Genomic DNA, 19,040 nt, shown 5'->3' on the forward strand with positions numbered 1-19,040 from the left:
GTCCAATGCAGGATATCTATCACCTTGTGTCCCCAGGTCTCTCATTACATGTTAACTATATAATGGGTTAACACCTATGTGGTAATTGGTGGGCACTTACTGTATATCCACGGGGGTTGACTATACACGTTTCTGCAATTAGCTTGCTGACATGGCTATGGCACCAGTTGTCTGTTTCTATGTGGCCCTTTTGTGGGATGCTTGTGTCAGCTGGTGGATCATATGTGGTGAGCAGTTTGTAGTCCTCTGCAAACATGTTCGGACACAGTCCTTCCATGTTTGCCTGTACCTATAGGACATATATACCAGACGAGGGAGATCCCAGGACCAAGCCTTGTGGGATGCCAGTTATATCTGGTTTGTAGTCTGACATGGCTGCAGCATGTCTGACCATGTCTGTTCTGTCCTTGGTCTGGTTTGCAACCCTCTACTGACATAGGGGTTTATATTTAAGCTGGTGAGCTTATCTATAATGAACACGTAGGGTATTGTATAGAAGCCTTTGCAAGGTCCAGCTACGCTGTGTGGACCACATTTCCCTCATCAATGACCTTAATGACTGTTTCAATTGAGTCAAACATGTTTAGGGCAGGATCTGCACTTAAGAAAGCCACACTGGGTAGGGTCCGGTGTCAGTAGGTCCCCAATATCTTTATGTCTGTGGTACATGCTGATCCTTTCCATAGCTGTGCAGACCGAGCTTCTCAGGATTCTGGGGTAGTAGTTTTCAGTATCCATTCAGGCAACACCTTTGTTGAGAAGGACCACTGTTGTTGTACACTGCTCTTTGGGTACATATTCTGTGGTAAGGCTGACATTGAGCAGTAGTGTGGTTTGGCATTCCATTCATCTTGGAGTCCATGTTGCACTAAGCCCAGGACAACATCTCATACCATTGCTGCTGTGTGTTTTGCTTTGTAGATGTTGGCTGTTACCTCAGCATCTGCAATGTCAGGGGGCCAGCAGTCTGCTGGGATAGATATTCTGCATTGGGGTTTGCACTGCACCTGTCAGGATGTATGTTGGCAATATGTGTGTGTGTTTGTGATATTTGTGTGATTAAGAGCATATCTGTGAATTCCCAACATGGTTCCTACCATCATTTGTGAAAGCCTTGGGATTATCCTTAGTGTCCTGTACAATTTGTATCTTCATAGGTTCATAGGTTCATACTAGGCTATCCACCCTAGGGCATTTGTTAGCCTAGCCAGAGTGTGTGTGGCTTTTGCCACCCCTTGCTATGTGAATATTATGGCCATTTATGATTTGCTTTGCTGTGCCTCTGTCTGGACATGACACAGTGAAGACCCCCAGTGTAACTCTACAATCATCCATCCACTTGGCAAGATTCCTGTTGAAGAGTGTCAGTGAGGGGCTCTGCCTAACATGGAGTGGGATTCTGGTCCAGGGTGTGGGGAGCCTCTGGATTATGTATCTGTCCCACCAGCACATCCTATTTCATTATTTGTTGAGGTTGACATCTCTCACTCTCACAGCTCCGATGGATTTGAGTTTTCTGGGGTAGAGCATGTCCATTACTCCTGTGTTGGGCATGGCCTTCTACAACAGGCATGCAATGCCTCTGTGTAGGCAGTATGTGACTGCATTCAGCTGGGGTGTCTACAGCCAGGCAGCATATGACAAATATTTGAGACCCTTTATCCTCTTGGTGAGGTACCTTTGAGGTCTTTCTAACTGCTGCAGGTGTCAGGTAAGGTACATCCCATATGAGGCATTGTACTAGATTATGGGTGTGATTAGAGAACAGTATAGGGGCACAATGACCTCTGTTGACGTAGATGTGAATCCTTTCCTAATACGGTGTCAAATGTAGACAGTCTTCCTAGCCACATTGGCAATGTGGGTGTCACATAACAGGTTACTGTCCACTTGTGTCCCTAGGTCCCTGGTTACTCCTTACATACATAATGGTTTACCACCTATGTGGTAATTTGTGGTACCTTGTTTGGTATTTGGTGGGACATTCATACTGTCCAGTGTCTTCAGGACGGCTGGGTGGGGTTCCTGTGTGTGAGAGTGTGGTCTGTAGCATGCTACAGACTGTACAGCAGTCTTGCCTACAGTTAGTTGCACATGGGTGGACTCCAATGCCTTGTGCATTGTCAGTTACCTGGACGTATGGGTGTCTGTGCTAAATATGGATACTCACCCTCCTTTTATGTTTTGTTCCAGGTTTTGGGGCCATGACACATGATATGTGGTATAACCTGGTAGTGCTGGTGTGCTGTCAGGAGGCTTGCAGCAGGTTTCTGTCACTGCACAGATATCGATGTTCTCCATACTGGGGATGGCCTTGGGAGCATGCATATTGGGGTTTACACATCTGGCATTGGTCAGCATTTCCCTTATGTTTCTTTTCACTTATGTTTTCTAGGGTGGTGGGTCAGTCTTTTCAGCCTTGCCTACAAAAGGCTCTATGGAGGTGGTAAAGGCCTTATCCAATATTCAGACACCCAGGGGTAACAGGTGCAAGTCATCCCAAGAACAGCTGCGTGGCTTGTCAAGCATGACATTCCAAACAGACAGACATTGGATCCCCTTGGAATGACACCAGTAAGTGTGCCACTTGCTATGACTGATCATTCCGTGTTTGTACTGTGGCATTATTCTTGGTAAGGATAGGATGCTGCAAATGGTGAGTGTCATACCGGCCTGGACTACATAATCAGAGAGCTCATCTATGTCTCTTTTCATGTAGTCTAGGGAGGTACATCTCAGGTCATTCACACCAGCATGGACTATGACTGCATCATATTTCCACTTGCTTTGGAGTGACCTGCATACTTCTGTTATGTGGCATATTGTGGCAGCCTACAGGCAGCTTACTGTACCCTTTCCCTTGTTCAGTCTGGTGTGCAGGACAGCAGTGTGTCTGACTATGGAGTCACCTATTACAACTGTATCAGGCATGTTGTTTCTCCTTCTGGCCTGTGACTGTTTGGCACACCAGCTTTGTGTACTATGTGTTTCATGTACTATGTTTGGAGGTAGTTTGATTGGGTGTCTGCTTTAGAGGCCTCTGTTGGTGTGCTGTATTTGTAATTTGTGCCTCCAGGAATGTTTTTCTGTGTTTATGTGTTTGGTTTGCAGTTGTGATAGGTCTATGTGGGACTGTGTTTGTGGTGTGTGTGGTTACCTTCTCCTCCTGACTAGTTTTGGGGGTACTGAGTTGAGGGAGCTCAGCCTCCAGTTTGGATAGATGGTTGCATCTCTCACATATATTTGTATTTCTTGGGTGGAGTTGGGGGTTGTCTGTGTACTTGGGGCAGGTGTAACATTGCCTCAAGATTCACAGATTCAACTTGTTGTGGCTGGCCTTAGTGGATTGTATGTGTGGACAGATTTTATTGCCATACTACTGATCAGTGATTACTTCATTGTTTATGTTTGCTCTATCATGTAGTAGCTTCCTCATTCTCTTGCATGGTTTGGTTATGGCTGGTGTCCACCATGCCAGATTCCTGCGTGTATGGCATTGTGTCTTGTTTTAATTTAGGATTGCATAATCCAAGCATTCCTGGCAGTGTTCATGGAATGGCTGTATTACAGGTTCTGAGGTGTGGCCCATATTTTGCACCTGCACAGGACCTTTAATGGATTCCACATCAGTTTGGAGGAGTGCAAATATTGCTTAACACATGTTTTCCACTGTGGTTTTCTGACCAACTGTGGTCAGGATTTGTATATCCAGTGTGATTACTCTATGGTCTGGTCTTACCAGTGAGCAATACACTTCTCATCTTGCCATCCAGTACCCATGTTGCTGATTATCACATCCAGTATGCTTACCCTCTTGTGGGAGTGGTACGTTGTTCCTGGGCCTTTTGGTTTATGGATTCTATGAACTTTTGTCCTACACTGTTGGAGCTAGTATAATGCTCCCAGTCTATGTCTGGGTATTTTCAGTCACCCAATATAATGTGGTTTGGAGGACTTGATATATTCATGTATTCCAGCATAGGCCAGGTGCAGTTCCTGGTGTTGGGACAGTAGTCTGTAGCAGGCTATAAACTGGGGGGCAGTTTTAGCCACTGTTACTTGACCATGGCTAGTCCATGCTGCTTTTGTTGTGGTACCAACATGGGGTGTGGTTATCCTTGACAATTCTTGCTAGTCACCCTCCTTTTGTAGCTTGTTCCATGTTTTGAGGCTGTACAGCACAGTATGAGGTGTAACCTGGTAGTGTTAGGGTGCTGTTTTGAGCCTTGACTCAGTTTTCTGTTACAGCGCAGATATCAACATTCTCCATACTGGGTGAGTTTAGACTGCATGCATCTTGCTGTTTTGACTTATCCCTTATCTTATTCTTATCCCTTCTGATACCTATGGAGATAGGTTTGTGTTTTGAGCCTTACCTATTCAGGGCACACTGTGGGTAACAACAGCCTTTGCCAGTATCCATACGGCCTGCATTGATAGGTGCACGCCAGTCCTAGCAGGTGGTCCATCATGTCATGCTCAGCATGTCATCCCTGACTGGCACACATTGGATCCCCTTTGACTAACTGCGATACTTCAGTCAATTATTGCACTTGATCATCTCATTGTCATGTTGTGGCATGATGCTTGGTGAGGGTAGGATGTTATTCAGGGTCCTCAGGTGTGCATACAGTACATGGTGTTACATTACTTAACACATAGCATTCATGCCTCAGGTGGTGCTGCAGGGCTGCCTCTGTCGGATGCGCATATTACACTTCCCTGTACATGTTTGAGAGCAGGTTGTGTCATGTTAGGCATCCCTGTTACTATATGAGTGAGTCAGAGAGGGGTATCATTCCCAGGGTTCCTACTGAGCCAGTGTATGTGCTATGCGTTGCCTCTTTGCCAAGGCCAGGGCATACTGGGCACGCCTCCTTCTGCCTACTGGGGCAGGCTCAGGTTGTTCCTCCTCCGAGTCACGCTCTGCCTGTGATGGCCTTGGCAATGGTGGGGGGCTGTTTGGCCCGGCCCTATGCTAGTCCTGCTGCAGCTGTTTTCGCAAGATCATATTATGTAGCATAGCACATACCATGACAATTTGGGTACATGTAGTTGGTGTGTACTGCAAGGCTCCACCAGATGTGTCCAGACACCGGAACCGTGACTTGAGCAGCCCAAACACACGCTCTATTACATTACGTGTTTGTGCGTGTGCTTCATTATGGCGTTACTGTTCAGGTGTGTGTGCATTTCTGATGGGTGTCATCAGCCACGGCTCCAGTGCATAACCTGCATCCCCCACTAGGTGTCCGTGCGGGATGTCCCCAATGGCAAATGTCTGGTACAGCTGCGTCAAATGCCAGATGTGGGAATCGTGGTAGCTCCCAGGACAGCCAGCACACACATTCATTATTATGCCCTGGGCATCACACACGACCTGGCAGTTGATGGAGGGGAAGCCCTTGCGGTTGATGTATGCCCTACCCGCTCACCGGCTGGTGCTTTGATGCGTATGTGCGTGCAGTCTATTGTACCCACTACCTCAGGGTATTCCGCTATTTGCTGGAAGAGACGCATATTGCTGGCCAATACCTCACGGGCATTGGGGAAATATACATGATCACTGACATGTGCTGACATGGCATCCAGGAACTGGTGCAGTACCCTGGAGGCTGATGCCTGTGATATCCCCATCATATCACCAGTTGGTCTCTGGAAGGTACCTGTTGCTAGTATTCTTAGGCCAACACATACCTTGGTTTCCACTGGGATGGGTTCCCCTCTGTTGGTTCTGTGTGTGAGGCGTGGCCTGCACAGCTCCACTATTTGCTGCAGGAGGTTTCTGTCCACTCTATAGCACTCTACTATCTCCAGCTCATGTAACCCGTGGTAGGTGACCCTGGGCCTGTACACTCTTCTCCGTCTCCTCACTGTGGGTTGTCTGGCAGCATCTGCATTGTCACCACCCTCAGCAAGTCGCCTATGTCTCATTATGACAGCTATGGCAGCCCCTAACATTTCTGCTCTGAGTTCAGCTTTTTCAGTTTTCACTTCTGATAACTTAACTCCTGTCTTGCAGTGTCTCTTGAGAGAAACATCCTGCACTGCTGTTTGCAGAGTTTTAAGTGCTGGGCTGGGCTACTATTCTGCCTGTGTACTTGCCTGCATCTAATTGTTTTTACCTGCTAGCTCCAGCTGTATTCCCTGCTAGCTTCCTACTAAATCTGTTGCTTCCTTTTTCCTTTCTGTTTCCTCAGGGTGGAGCCGTGTGTAAACCAGCAGAAACATCCAGCAAGAAACTTTGGTGTAGGCAACAGTGTACACCTTCCATTTCTTGACTTTCTCATGCTTATATAGTGGCACACCTCTTTCCATGATATCTGTCTGACATCTGTCATGTAACTCTGACCTCCAATGGACTGCATTTCTTTCTACCATTCCCCCCTGTGATGTCACCTATCTCCTACTCTGTTCCTCCCCTTCTGTAACTCTTACACTACTCAGACTGTGCTCATTTGCTATGTGACAGTGGAATTCAGTATCCTAACACTCATTTGCATCAGATTGCCTACTAATGCTTAGTTACATGTCTTAGACTCAGCTTCCCCCCTTAGCAACCACTACACGGTGGCCATGTTGGTTTTGGTCTGCTGGTCCCTGCATTCCATGTATTGCATAAAACCCACATTTGTGGGTTTACAACCTTCGTTTTTATGTTTTATACAGCGCAGCCCGTTTGCGCAATGCTGCGCTGGGTTTAAACATCGGCAATCGCCGAAAACAAAATTATATTTTTAATATATTTGCATCAGGTTACTTTGCCAATGGCCACATATTTGGCCATTGGCATGCTGCCTGACACATATGCACCCTTTATTTGGAGCTGACATAGCTCCATTGCAGTTTTTGCAGAAACGTACTCAGTTGTCAACTGAGTACATTTCTGCAGCTAAAACGGCTCTTACACGGGCTGTTCTGGGCTTCCTGGATCGCTAATCATCCTCATTTGCATGCTATTCGGCTGCAAGTGAGGTGATTAGCTTATCCACGCCCACTCCGTGTAAGAGCCGTTTTAGCTTATCTCTTACACGGACTTTGGGCTGTTCCTGAATCGCGAAGGCTGCATGGAGTCTTACACTACTCTTAGACTCCGTGCAAGCCTTCGTGAATCCGGCCCTGTGTTCTTCAAATGAGAAGTCTTGTATTTCAACACACTCAACAACAGTTTTTTTGTTAGTTGCCTTAGTGTAGCTAGTTATTACCACTATCAGCTATGATGTTTGTGACAGATGACCAGAAAAAATATGTACCCAAATGAGTATGAAGATTATGCCTCGTCTAGTCCTGACAGTAGCATTAGGTAAAAGTCAAGCATTTGCTAGAAAGCCTCCAAATCAAATGTAGCACTTTTGTTATATAACTATCAGAAAACTGCACTAAAGTAAATGAGAAGTTAGTAATACAGCCCCCACGCTTACATATGCACACACACGCACGTGTGCACATACACAAAAACACTCCAAGAAACTATGTTATATTTCACTGTTTGTTAGTGACCTGTAACAGAAGCACAGATCCTGAAGACCACTTTAATTACCTAATCTGCCTATAATTTCTTGGTTAACATTCATTTTGCATTTAACATGGTATGTACATTGCAAAATACCTTTCAAGATTAAGGAACAAGTTTTATCTTACAATAAGAAGTCATTCATTAACTTTCTTCAGCTATAATGTTGATGTAAAAATAAGAAGTAGAAAATATCAACAAAGGGCTACAGCAATAAGGTTTCCTTAAGGCCAGTAATCATACGTTTGACAAGTGAACCTGTAAACATATAAATCTTTAACAAATTGATGAGAAAACAGGGAACAGAGAAAGCAAATATTGACAGAGCAGGTGGTACATTTATACTGTGGATTGGGTTATATAAAATGCTGCACATCAATGGAAGGGAGCAAAGTATAACATTCACAGAAATGTTGCAGTATAATAGCAGCTTTAATGTGCGGTTTCCAGCTCATTTGAAAATGTGCACGCGCGCACACACACACACACACACACACACACACACACACACACTTGTACATGCTCATACATACAAATATGCACACCACAGTCACTAAAGAAACAAAAGTAAACTTGGCCATTGTGCCTATGCTTATAAATGCAGTAATGTTAAAATAAGATTTGATAAGGTTTGAAAGCATGTTTTGCACTCATACTCTGTATTTTTACTGTATTGATAAACAACTAGTCAAACAACTTTCTACGAGTTACAAATAATGTAGTTGTCAGCTAAAGTGAGCATTCATTTTCACTAGTAATTGCTTTAGCATATGCTAATGATCCAGAGCTATAGTAATATATAGCTATCTACCTGTCTATGTATACAGACCCATACACACACACACACACACACACACACACACACACACACACACACACACACACACACACACACACACACACATTTGGGTGCACAGTGTTACATCTGTTGGCATTGTTGTCTTGTGTCTCACAGCACTTGGTTCTGTAGTCCATTTTCTGGCTGTGATGCCTTCTGTGGTAAGTCTGTATGTCATACCTGGTTCCGTTTGGACTTTGCTGGGTACTCTGGTGTTTTGCCAGTTTCCAAAGTCATGCTATAGCTGAACTGTCAATCATTCACATGCTGTGAGTGGACTGGCTGGGTTTGAATGTTTGCTGTGCTCTACAATAGACTGGCATTTTATGCAAAATTAGTTTATCTACCTTGAGACAAGTGAATGCTGCTCCCCTGTGACCCTGAACATGATAAAAGGACGTTAGAGAATAAATAAGTGAATGAAGGCTTGTTTTTAATCATGGTGTTGCATGTCTCACAAAGGACAGTTTTTCAACTAAAACATGTCGGATACATTACCCATCATAAATTCCTTCAGACTACAGTGATTATTTCAATTCAGCTGCTCCACAGCAACTTCACTAACCTCTCTTGCTGATTGTTTGTTTTTCTTGGCCTGCTTCTCTCAAACGGTGCTACCCCACTCCCCCTATCACTCCTCACTTCCAATTATCCAATCAAAATAAACCTATCATCCCCCACTCCAATACAGACAACCACACCCTTAACAACAGCTCTCAAACAACTACTGTTAACACTCATATGCACACCCAATCTCTCCCTCAACAAATCAATATGCCCCCTGCCCTCAACACCCACATTCCATAACCTCTCATTCTCACTTTAACCCTCTCTTCTCTCATCCTCCTATCTCTCCTCTCCACCTGCCACACACAACTTAACATTACTCCCCCTCCTCCATGGCAAACTGACTCCACTACAAGGCCCACTAAACACAACCATACCCCTGCTCCATTAGAAGACCCCTCCTCCACTCTACCACCCTCCTGCCTATATAGATATACAACCTACAAACCCCAACCCCACTTATCCAGTAGACTAGCGAAAACATTCCACAAACTGAATAAACTCTATCTATACCTACTCCAAAAACTCTTATGTTGTGGCAACATACACCCAAATCCTGGACAATAGCTCTAATTCTACATACTCTAATCCGCTATATGTAAGGCCTACCTCATCCCTTCTCCTTCTAAATATAAATGTACGAGTCATTCTCAATAAAGCACTAAACCTCCATGCCCTACTAGCCCAATATAAACCTGAAATCATAGTACTAACAGAAACTTGGCTTAAACCAAAACATCACGACAATGAAATAACTGCCCCAGGCTACAGTGTAATACGCAAAGATAGGACAGGAAAAAAGGGAGGAGGCGTGGCATTACTGTACCAGAGCCACCTCTCTATAGAACAGTTTGCATGCAACTCCCAGGAAGTGCATGACATAGAAGTTATCCTAGCCAGACTAAAACTTAACCCCAATAAACAAATTATTATTGCTGGAGGATATATCCCACCAGGCTATAATACTGGCATACTAGATAATCTTCTCAACTGGTTGACTTCATCCCTTCCACAAGAAACCATACTTTTGGGTGACTTTAACATTGACTGGTCAGAATGTACCAGCCAAAATCCCTCTACCCACATTAACCTCCATGGGTTTACCCAAGTCATATCTACCCCCACAAGAATAGACAAAACCACTAAACAGCAGTCAGTCTTGGACTGGATACTAGTTACTGACCCCAGTCAGACCCACCAATCAGGCTGTCTCTCTGACAGCCTGAGTGACCATCAAGCAACATACTTAGGTAGACACCGGTCTCACCAACCAAATTAGCCCATTCTCAGGGTCATACATAACAAAGAAACCTTAAGAGCACAAGATATAATCAACTCAATAAAATGTTGCATTTGGACTCCCTTAAAACAACTAACACTAGATGAAGCTGTAGAGTACTTTAACTCACCCTTTTTAAACATCCTAAACTCCCATGCTCCACCTAGGACTACTAGAATTAAAACCAACCATGCACCATGGCTATCAAAAGAAACAAGGTCAATAATGAAAGAATGAGACAAAGCCTGGTCACAACTTCACAAACACAAAACCCCTGTCTTAAAACAGAGATACCATGAGCTCCGTAAGGAAGCCAAAAGACTAAGAAAACTTGACAAAACTAACTACTATAAAACTTTACAGGAAAAACACAACAACCCTCAAAAATTCTGGGCCTCAATAAATAACCTACTACACCCAGGAAAAACTACAACTCCTTCCCCTGTACTACCAAATAACCTAGAAAACATCCCCACCCAATTTAACAAATACTTCACTGATACAATCCAAGCCCTTGCCAATACCCAAACCACTAACACTAACCCCACAACATTAGCAACCCCCACCCTTTCCAATGCAGAAAATAACCTCCCCAGTTTCTCCCTACACCCAGTCGCAACTAATACAATTGCTAAGTTCCTCAAAAAACTTAAACCAACTCCAGCAGCTGACAACCTACCTGCAAAATTCCTACAAATTACTGCAGAAGCAATAGCCTATCCTGTGTCCATCCTCATTAACAGATCAATAACAGAATGCAAAATACCCCACTCTTGGAAAATATCTCACATTATACCTTTACACAAAGGAGGCTAATCCTGTGAACTCACAATCTATCATCCCATAGCAATTCTATCTCCCCTATCAGAAATATTAGAGAGAATAGTCCTTTCCCAGCTTATGCACCACCTCCTAAAACACAACCTGCTATCCTCATCCCAGCATGGTTTTAGACCCTCCCATAGCACGACCACAGCATTGCTCTCATTTTCAGACACTGTCAATACCCACAGAAATAACAGTCTACTAGTATCCTCCATATTCTTAGACTTATCCAAGGCCTTTGATATGGTCAACCATAGAATGCTCCTGAATACCCTCACTACCCTTAACATAAGCTCCTCTACCACATCCTGGTTTGGGAAGTACTTATATAACCGTCAACAGGCAGTCCTATGGCAGAACCAACTGTCCTCCTTACTTCCAGTAACTATAGGTGTCAGTCCACTACTATTTTCAATATTTACTAACCAAATTGCATCATCTTCACTATCTGCCTCTATAGTGCAATATGCTGATGACACCACTCTTATATGTGCCACACCCACCCTGAATGAACTAAAAACCATAACCCAAAAAAACCTTACCTTAGCTGAAGAATGGTTCACTAATTTCAAGCTTATACTCAATCCCAAAAAAAAAACCTCATTCTCTTCTACCCTGGTAGATCTCCTCCCATAGTCAATAGTTTTGTCATAACATTTAAAGATGACACCCTTATCACCCCAACATCTCACCCCAAACTCCTAGGCATTGAAATTGGCAACACTCTGAAATTTGACACCCATATTGTCCAAACCATCAAAAAGGTCAACAAAAAGATGGGACTCCTTTATAGGAACCACCAATACATGACCAAACACACGAAAGCCACCATGGCTAGAGACCATCTGCTATCCAACCTCCTATATGCCTCCCCTATCTTAACTAACTTACACCAAACAGAACTATCCAAGATGGAATCTTGCTACAACAAGATTGCCAAATTCGCTACCGAAGCCACCCATAGGTCCCATCATTGCCTAGCCCTTAAACAACTCAACTGGCTCGAGTTTCCACAGCTGCTCCAACTCAACCTGATAAAACCCCTGCCCTGAAACAACTAATTTCCCCCTATAACCCCTCCAGAAACTTAAGATCTGTACCCCAGAATCACATAAATATTATCAAACACACAAATGAAGCAGGTAAATCTCTCTTTGCCTGCTCCATTGCCAGATGCTGGAATACTCTCCCAGATCGCCTAACTTCAACATCCTCTACTAACCAGTTCAAAAAACTTCTCAAAACATACTATTTAAAGAAATGGCTATACCCATGTCACCCCCCAGGCTAAGTTATACTAACCTAAATAAAGTCAGCTATGTTAATATATTATACTGTTTGCTAACTATGCTCAAGCTACTATAGCAAGCTACTCCATGCTTTTATCATGTGAATAAGTTTTTCACTGTATTATACTCAACTATTATTTAACCTTATTGAATTTTCAACTACTGTATTGCATTGTACTGTATTGTAGTGTATTGTACTGTATTGTGTTATATTTGGAGCTTTTCTCCCCGGGCCTCCGCTGAAAATGGACCTGTGTCCAGTCTGACCTTCCCGGTAAACAAATGTAAAATAGATAAAAATAAAATTACATGACATCTTCTAGGGTTGTTTACAATCAGAAGAAATCTTAGCTCTTGTCTTGCATTCGTAGCTTTTTTAAAGTGTTATTGTTTCTTCTTTTTCTTTCGGCTTTTCCCGGTTAGGGGTCACCACAGAGGATCACCTGTCCGCTCATGATTGGCAGTTGAATTTTACAGTGTTGAGTTGCCACCCCAGTGCCCAACCTTCCACCGAAGGCACACACATGCACACACACACACCTTGGGCCCATTTAGAGTGTCCAATCCACCTACAGCATGTCTTTGGGATGTGGGAAGAAACTGGAGCACCTGGAGGAAACCCACGCAACCACAGGGAGGACATGCAGACTCCACACAGAAGGCACCCCAGCCAAGGATCAAACCAGAGAACATCTTGTTGTGAGGTGGCAACACTGACCGCTGTTATTGTTTCTGATCTATTTAAATAGCATTCCAGCATGCAAATATTGTCTTTTAGTACCATTTTTAAGATTCTGCAGCAAGGAATGCTTATCCATATTTGTAGATAATGATTAAAGATTTTAAATGAGACGGAAAGTGTTTCATTCGGTTTACTATCAAATGGTTGAAGTTCATATGGTCCAACATTCATTTGATTGACCCATATGGTCGACACATGAATATTAAGTGGTTCATTTGGTCGACAGGAAGTACATGCAAATTACCTGTTGACATAATGTTGACAACAGGGCAAGGATATACCCTTGTCAGCACTGTAGTGCGATCTCAGAGTTGTAATATATAAGTAGCAGGGGGTGTGGGGGCGCACCCCCAGCAAAAACACTACTGTCAGCACTGCAGGTATTTTTCGACCATTTAAACTTTGGCATTTTTTTTCAGTATTTTGAATATTTGGTGTAATGACTTTCTACGTTATGACTGTCGACCATATGAATTTCAGTCTTTTGATAGTAAACCGTTTTATTCTAGCAGAACAATTGATCATAATTAATAAATGTTTTTTATTATTTCATTGTATATGTATATATCTATATTTACAACTATCTATCTATCTATCTATCTATCTATCTATCTATCTATCCATGTATCTATCTATATATGTTCCTGTCATTTGGCTGAATGGCAATTTATTAGTAATTTTATTGACAGTAGCATAGCTACTTATACAGTAGTTGAATAATACAGATGCAGGAGTATATAGAAGTATACGAAGAAGCTTCAACTGGTGTGTGTGTATGTGTGTGTGTGTGTGTGTGTGTGTGTGTGTGTGTGTGTGTGTGTGTGTGGGTGTGTGTGTGTGTGTGTGTGTGTGTGTGTGTGTGTTGTTACCTATGCATAACATAATCATGTATAATACAGAAGCAGGAGTATATAGAAGTATATAAAAAAGCTTCAGCTGGTGTGTGTGTGTGTGTGTGGTTACCTATACATAATAATTGCTGATGTGGTTTCTTTATGTGCTGAAGCAGTGATTCCATTTGTATGATATTTTACTTTTCTACACAGTTGTGTGACTCTGGAGTTAGTATAGTTAAGTAAGGACAGTGTGTGTGAGGTGCAGGGGTCTTCCCCTGTGCAAAAAAAATGTCTGAAAGCTTTTCCCATATGTGTTTTTAACTGCACCTTGTTTCATTTATTTTGAATCAAATTAATAAGGTGTTTTAGTGAAATAGGTTTTAAACTTTTTTAATTGAGTGAATTTTTTTCAGAGATGTGGTCATTCAGCCAATTGACATAAAGCCACTTACACACACACACACACTCACCAGTAACTATACAAACTTAATCATTTAACTGAAACACGAAACTCTTAAGGTCACCATGCTTGTTATCAAAGTATGTTATACACTGAGCCCTTGAAAATGTAAGCATTTGTTGTATAGTTAAATATTTTACTTGTATATAAATTGAAAATTATAGTCAGCTCCTAAATTATTAAATTACATATGGTAAGTTTAATCCCATGTTATTTATACAGTATAATATAGCACACATAATGCAAAAGACAAAAATTATGAAAACAATGATGGCATATCATATGAGTAGCAATATTTTGATTTTTTTAACAAATTTGACAATGACTAATGCCTGTATAAAAATGTCAGCAGAGCATAAAGCATATCATACTTAGAAGAAGAAATAATACCTGTTTTGAAGCTATTTTCACTTGTTCCTCATAGATGTCCAGATTCTTCTTCATCAGTTTTAGTGCTGACTGCCGATCAATGATAGTATGTGGATCCAGATTCAAAAAAGGATTGTGTTCGTAAACTGCAGCAGTATAAATCTGCTGTCCATTTATGCAAATGAAAGCAGCTTCAAAATAAAATAGAAAAATCACCAAGCAGCTTCTTGCGGACATTTCAGCTCTACCTGCATTACAAAAGAAGAATGTTGAAACAAGAAACCTTTACCAGTTAACCTATAATTATAATGTGGAACAGTATGCACAATAAAGCACATATTGTAATAAAACAGTGTGAGAAAATTATATCAGTCTGTGAGTTATCACGATTTCTGAGTAATGCTTATTGGAATAAACTGAGTAAACAAACATCAACTAGTATCTAACAAATCACATTTTATGGGTTATGTAGGCATCTTTTATACCTAAGGAGCAATATTTTTCTTATTTTGCAACTGTCTACTTTATCATTCATCTTATCGGTCCCTTATGTAACTGACCACCTCTTCTGTGGTGATAAATCCATCACTCCCACTAAATAGCTTCTTTGCTTCACGTTTGACATGTTAGTCATTTATGGAAGGTTAAAGGGATGAAAAAATGTTGTTAGCTGAAAGAAACAGACTAATGGTAAAAGCTTCATGGTGCTAGTTTTGTTTATAGTGAGCTAAATGCTTTTCGAGTATTTCCACAAAGTGTAAGAACTTTGTATAAAAACATCCTTTTTCAATTCTGATTATTATCTCAAAGATGATCTTTCTGTGCTTTGAATGATTAAGTACAATTCAAGGAGTGTTGACAAAGCTTTAACATAAGTACACTGTATCAAAGGCCTTTGAAAAAAGACATAGAACCAAATGCAGTCTAAATATTGAAGATCAATTTTTGCTGTTTTTTTGCTATATTTATGTGCAATGCTACTTGTATATTTTTACGTAGATGTTTCTTAATCCTTTTGTTGACCTGTTGTATTTCTAATTTTGCTATCTTGGAGTGTGAAATTTTATTATACTGTAAGTTTTTTTGTAACTGGAGCTTTTCTCCTTGGGTCTCCACTGAAAATGGGCTACTAGCCCAACTGGACTAACCCGTTAACAAATATCAATCAATCAATCAATCAATCAATCAATCAATCAATCAATCTATAAATAGATAATTTTCCTCATTCAGCTATCAACTGGATTACATCTCTAGATAAGAGAAAGTGCAGTCTGCTCTAACTCTATGGTTTTCACCTACATCTGAAGCAGATAACTGCAGAGTGCCAGCTGACAAGTGATACAAGCTGGTAAAAACTTTATGACACATATTTGAAGTAGAGCATCCTACCAACTTCTATAGTGTGTTAGAAAAGAAAGACACAAAACCTAAGTATAGCTCTCTTTGGTCATGGGGTACCTGATGACTAATCTTATTTCGAGTGTTATTTGTATGCTCTCATCGGCTGACTAACCATGTAGTGCAGCTGACAGCTTTAAGTTCCCTGTATCAGTACAAATGTTTTCTCACACTAACACAAACATCTGAAGCAGGTTCCCTTTTTAATAACATCAGTACAATATGAGCACAGTATATAATCATTCACTTCTTGCTTTTCTATGATTGCTTTGGCTGTTGTGCATCCAAACTGATCAGGCTCCTATTCCTTGCATTACATTCATTCCTCCAAGCTCTCCCAATATCCGAGGACACCTCAAGAGAGATATGACAATGGAGATAGTTGACATCATCCAGGGGTGCTTAAAAGATGTTTTGTACGCTCTCACCCCCTACCCCCCACCATGTTTGCTAAAAAAATATGATGCAATGCCTACTTGTGCTGGATCCAATATAAGTACACACTTCAGCACACCTACATTTTTCAGTTATAGTGTTTGTGCAGTCATTGACAGGCTCACACACCATCAGTTCCAAGCTGCATGAGCTGCAGTCCCTGAACAACCCCACCCCCCGGTGAAACTGTTGTACCAGAATTCCTCCAGCACCTCCTCCCAAGATAGGTGAGTCGGTATCAGTTGCTTATCCCTTCTCTCCCCAACCAGTTCATTCAGCTCCCAGGCCAGTAATTTAACTCAGGACAGCAGGGACATAGTTAGGGCTTCATCCCTGTATGTCTCAGAGGTCAGATTCAGGTCATTCTAATACAAAAGGAAAAGAGAAAACAAATATAAAACAATCACAAAAATAAGGCAGAAATATCTTGAAAACCATCCAGTCTAATAATTAGAGACATTAACTTCAAGACACCTAAACTGTCTTGAACTTAAATAATTTAATTATGCAATACTTGATGTTTTGGGCATTGACTGTGAAATACTTTCCCAAGAGTGTTATTATTTGTCCATTAACAGTCAGGCTTGAAATATAACAGAAATAGAAGTGAGTAAATATTGTACAACCTATTCTTCAACAACAATTATTGCTGTTATATATTGGTATTTCATACTGTGGAATATATGATCATATTTTATTCCTAACAATTCCACAGTCCAAATAAAATGTGAATACAGTAATGCGTATATACCTGATCTTTTACAGAACACATGGCTGAAACTATATATATATACTGATTAATTCATGCTGAGTTAACTTTGTTGTAGGTGCTAACTTAATGTTAATCATCATTTTTGCAGATAATTTGAAAATGGTCAATTTTACAGTAATTTTGAGAGACTAAAAAAGAAATTTGGCAATAAGAATATCAAAACAATTAGTAAATGAGGGATGCATATAGATTTAATCATCCTGTCAAATGGTAATTTCTCTAGGACCTTCTAAATTAGTATTGTGTGAGTATATATCTCTGAAATGATATTTAGCCACCAACAACGCCCATTTCTGATATATTGGGGATGTATTACTTCTATTATAATACCTCTCAGAGTCCTTAATGTGCATGATTATAGATAAAAAATCATTGATATTTCACGAGCCCATTCTTCCAAGACCTTGTAATTAACTTAATTGTCAAGAATGTAGTCAGAGACAGTAAGTTTTGATCTTGAGCGAATATGTCCAACCACATATCAACCCTCACCAGAAAGAGTTCCCTTGAAAGTTATTAACACCTGTCCAACGATTATCACATATCTCTTTTTTTCAGTGAGTTTAATTCTGAGCAGTCCCAAAATATGTGGAAACAATCACCCATGGACCGCACCCTGCATAACCAGCAATTTGTGAAGACTATAAGGAATATCCTTTCCAGTCTGACAGAAGAATATTTAAGGAGATACTACCAACTAAAAAATCTAAATCTGCAGGACTTTGTGGTACACCTAGGGGCTAGGATTAAATACTGACTGTTGCTCCTGTGAAACCTCCTTCTTCCACTCCGTTTCCTATATCACTTTATACTTATTTGTGCAAGACAGTCTGGTGTCTAGCAAAATCATATATATCCTACGTATATCATTCTCTTCAAAGATGTTTGCCCATTCCTTGCATCCATTCAGTATACTACCCAAGCAGGCCAAACTACCAACCTATTAAATGAGTTTATTGTCATACACTCCCACACTACAGATCATTCAGTTTGTTCTAAGTCCAGTCTACTCTTCAGCTGTATTAGGTAGGTCATTTCCCCTCTAGCAACAGCTTTTCCCAGTAAACTAGACAGAAGTATTTTCTTGGAGTTCTTTAACCTCTTCATATGTTAATTCCTATAGCTCTGTAGGGCACAATGTTTCTATCCATGTATCAGTTTTGATGATGCAAAATCTCCATTTAATTGTTGTTATCAATTCAAGCAGAATCTTACTCCTTTTCTCCTGTGGTAGGATATTTTTGTCTACTAAAGCCTTATAAAACAATTAATTCCCTACATACCATTCAACAGTATAATCTTCCATATGGTAGAATATGATGGGTATATCAATCCAAACCCTTGCTTACTCCAGGCTGCTTTTGTATACAATTCTAAATCTGGAGTTTCCCCCCCGAGTCCCCTTTGCAGTGAATGTAGGCCCATTGGGAGTTTAGCCTTTTGTACATGCCATAAAAATGTTGTAGCCAATTACTTAATGGATATCAGTATTTCTTTTCTGGGAATCAACAGACCCCTTGAGAAGCATGTACAATATGTGGTAATATGTACCACCTAATAGCCTGGGTCTACTGCAGAAATCTAAGTGAAGACCTTTCTATGTCTGCAAATCGGATTCAGCCTTGGAGATGGTGAGTTTGTAAGTCTCTTCTGAGGTTTTAATTAATAAGTAGATCATTTTGTCCAATAATCCCATAAAAGGGAATGTTTCCATAGC

The 19,040-nt window shown here is 41.1% G+C and overlaps 1 protein-coding gene across 4 annotated transcripts in view; it reads right to left on the reverse strand.

Moving 5' to 3' along the window:
* The window catches only part of LOC122798130 (biotinidase-like), a 327,465-nt gene that overhangs the window by 216,420 nt on the left and 92,005 nt on the right, over positions 1–19,040 (reverse strand). For all 4 annotated transcript variants that reach the window (XM_044066837.1, XM_044066835.1, XM_044066838.1 and 1 more), the window contains exon 2: positions 14,740–14,966. In XM_044066837.1, the coding sequence (XP_043922772.1) occupies positions 14,740–14,955 (216 nt within the window). In that variant the 5' untranslated portion in view covers positions 14,956–14,966. The remainder of the gene's footprint in view (positions 1–14,739; positions 14,967–19,040) is intronic.

The sequence above is a fragment of the Protopterus annectens genome, chromosome 3.part1, assembly GCF_019279795.1.
Source record: "Protopterus annectens isolate FY-2018-M chromosome 3.part1, PAN1.0, whole genome shotgun sequence".
Classification (NCBI taxonomy): domain Eukaryota; kingdom Metazoa; phylum Chordata; order Ceratodontiformes; family Protopteridae; genus Protopterus; species Protopterus annectens.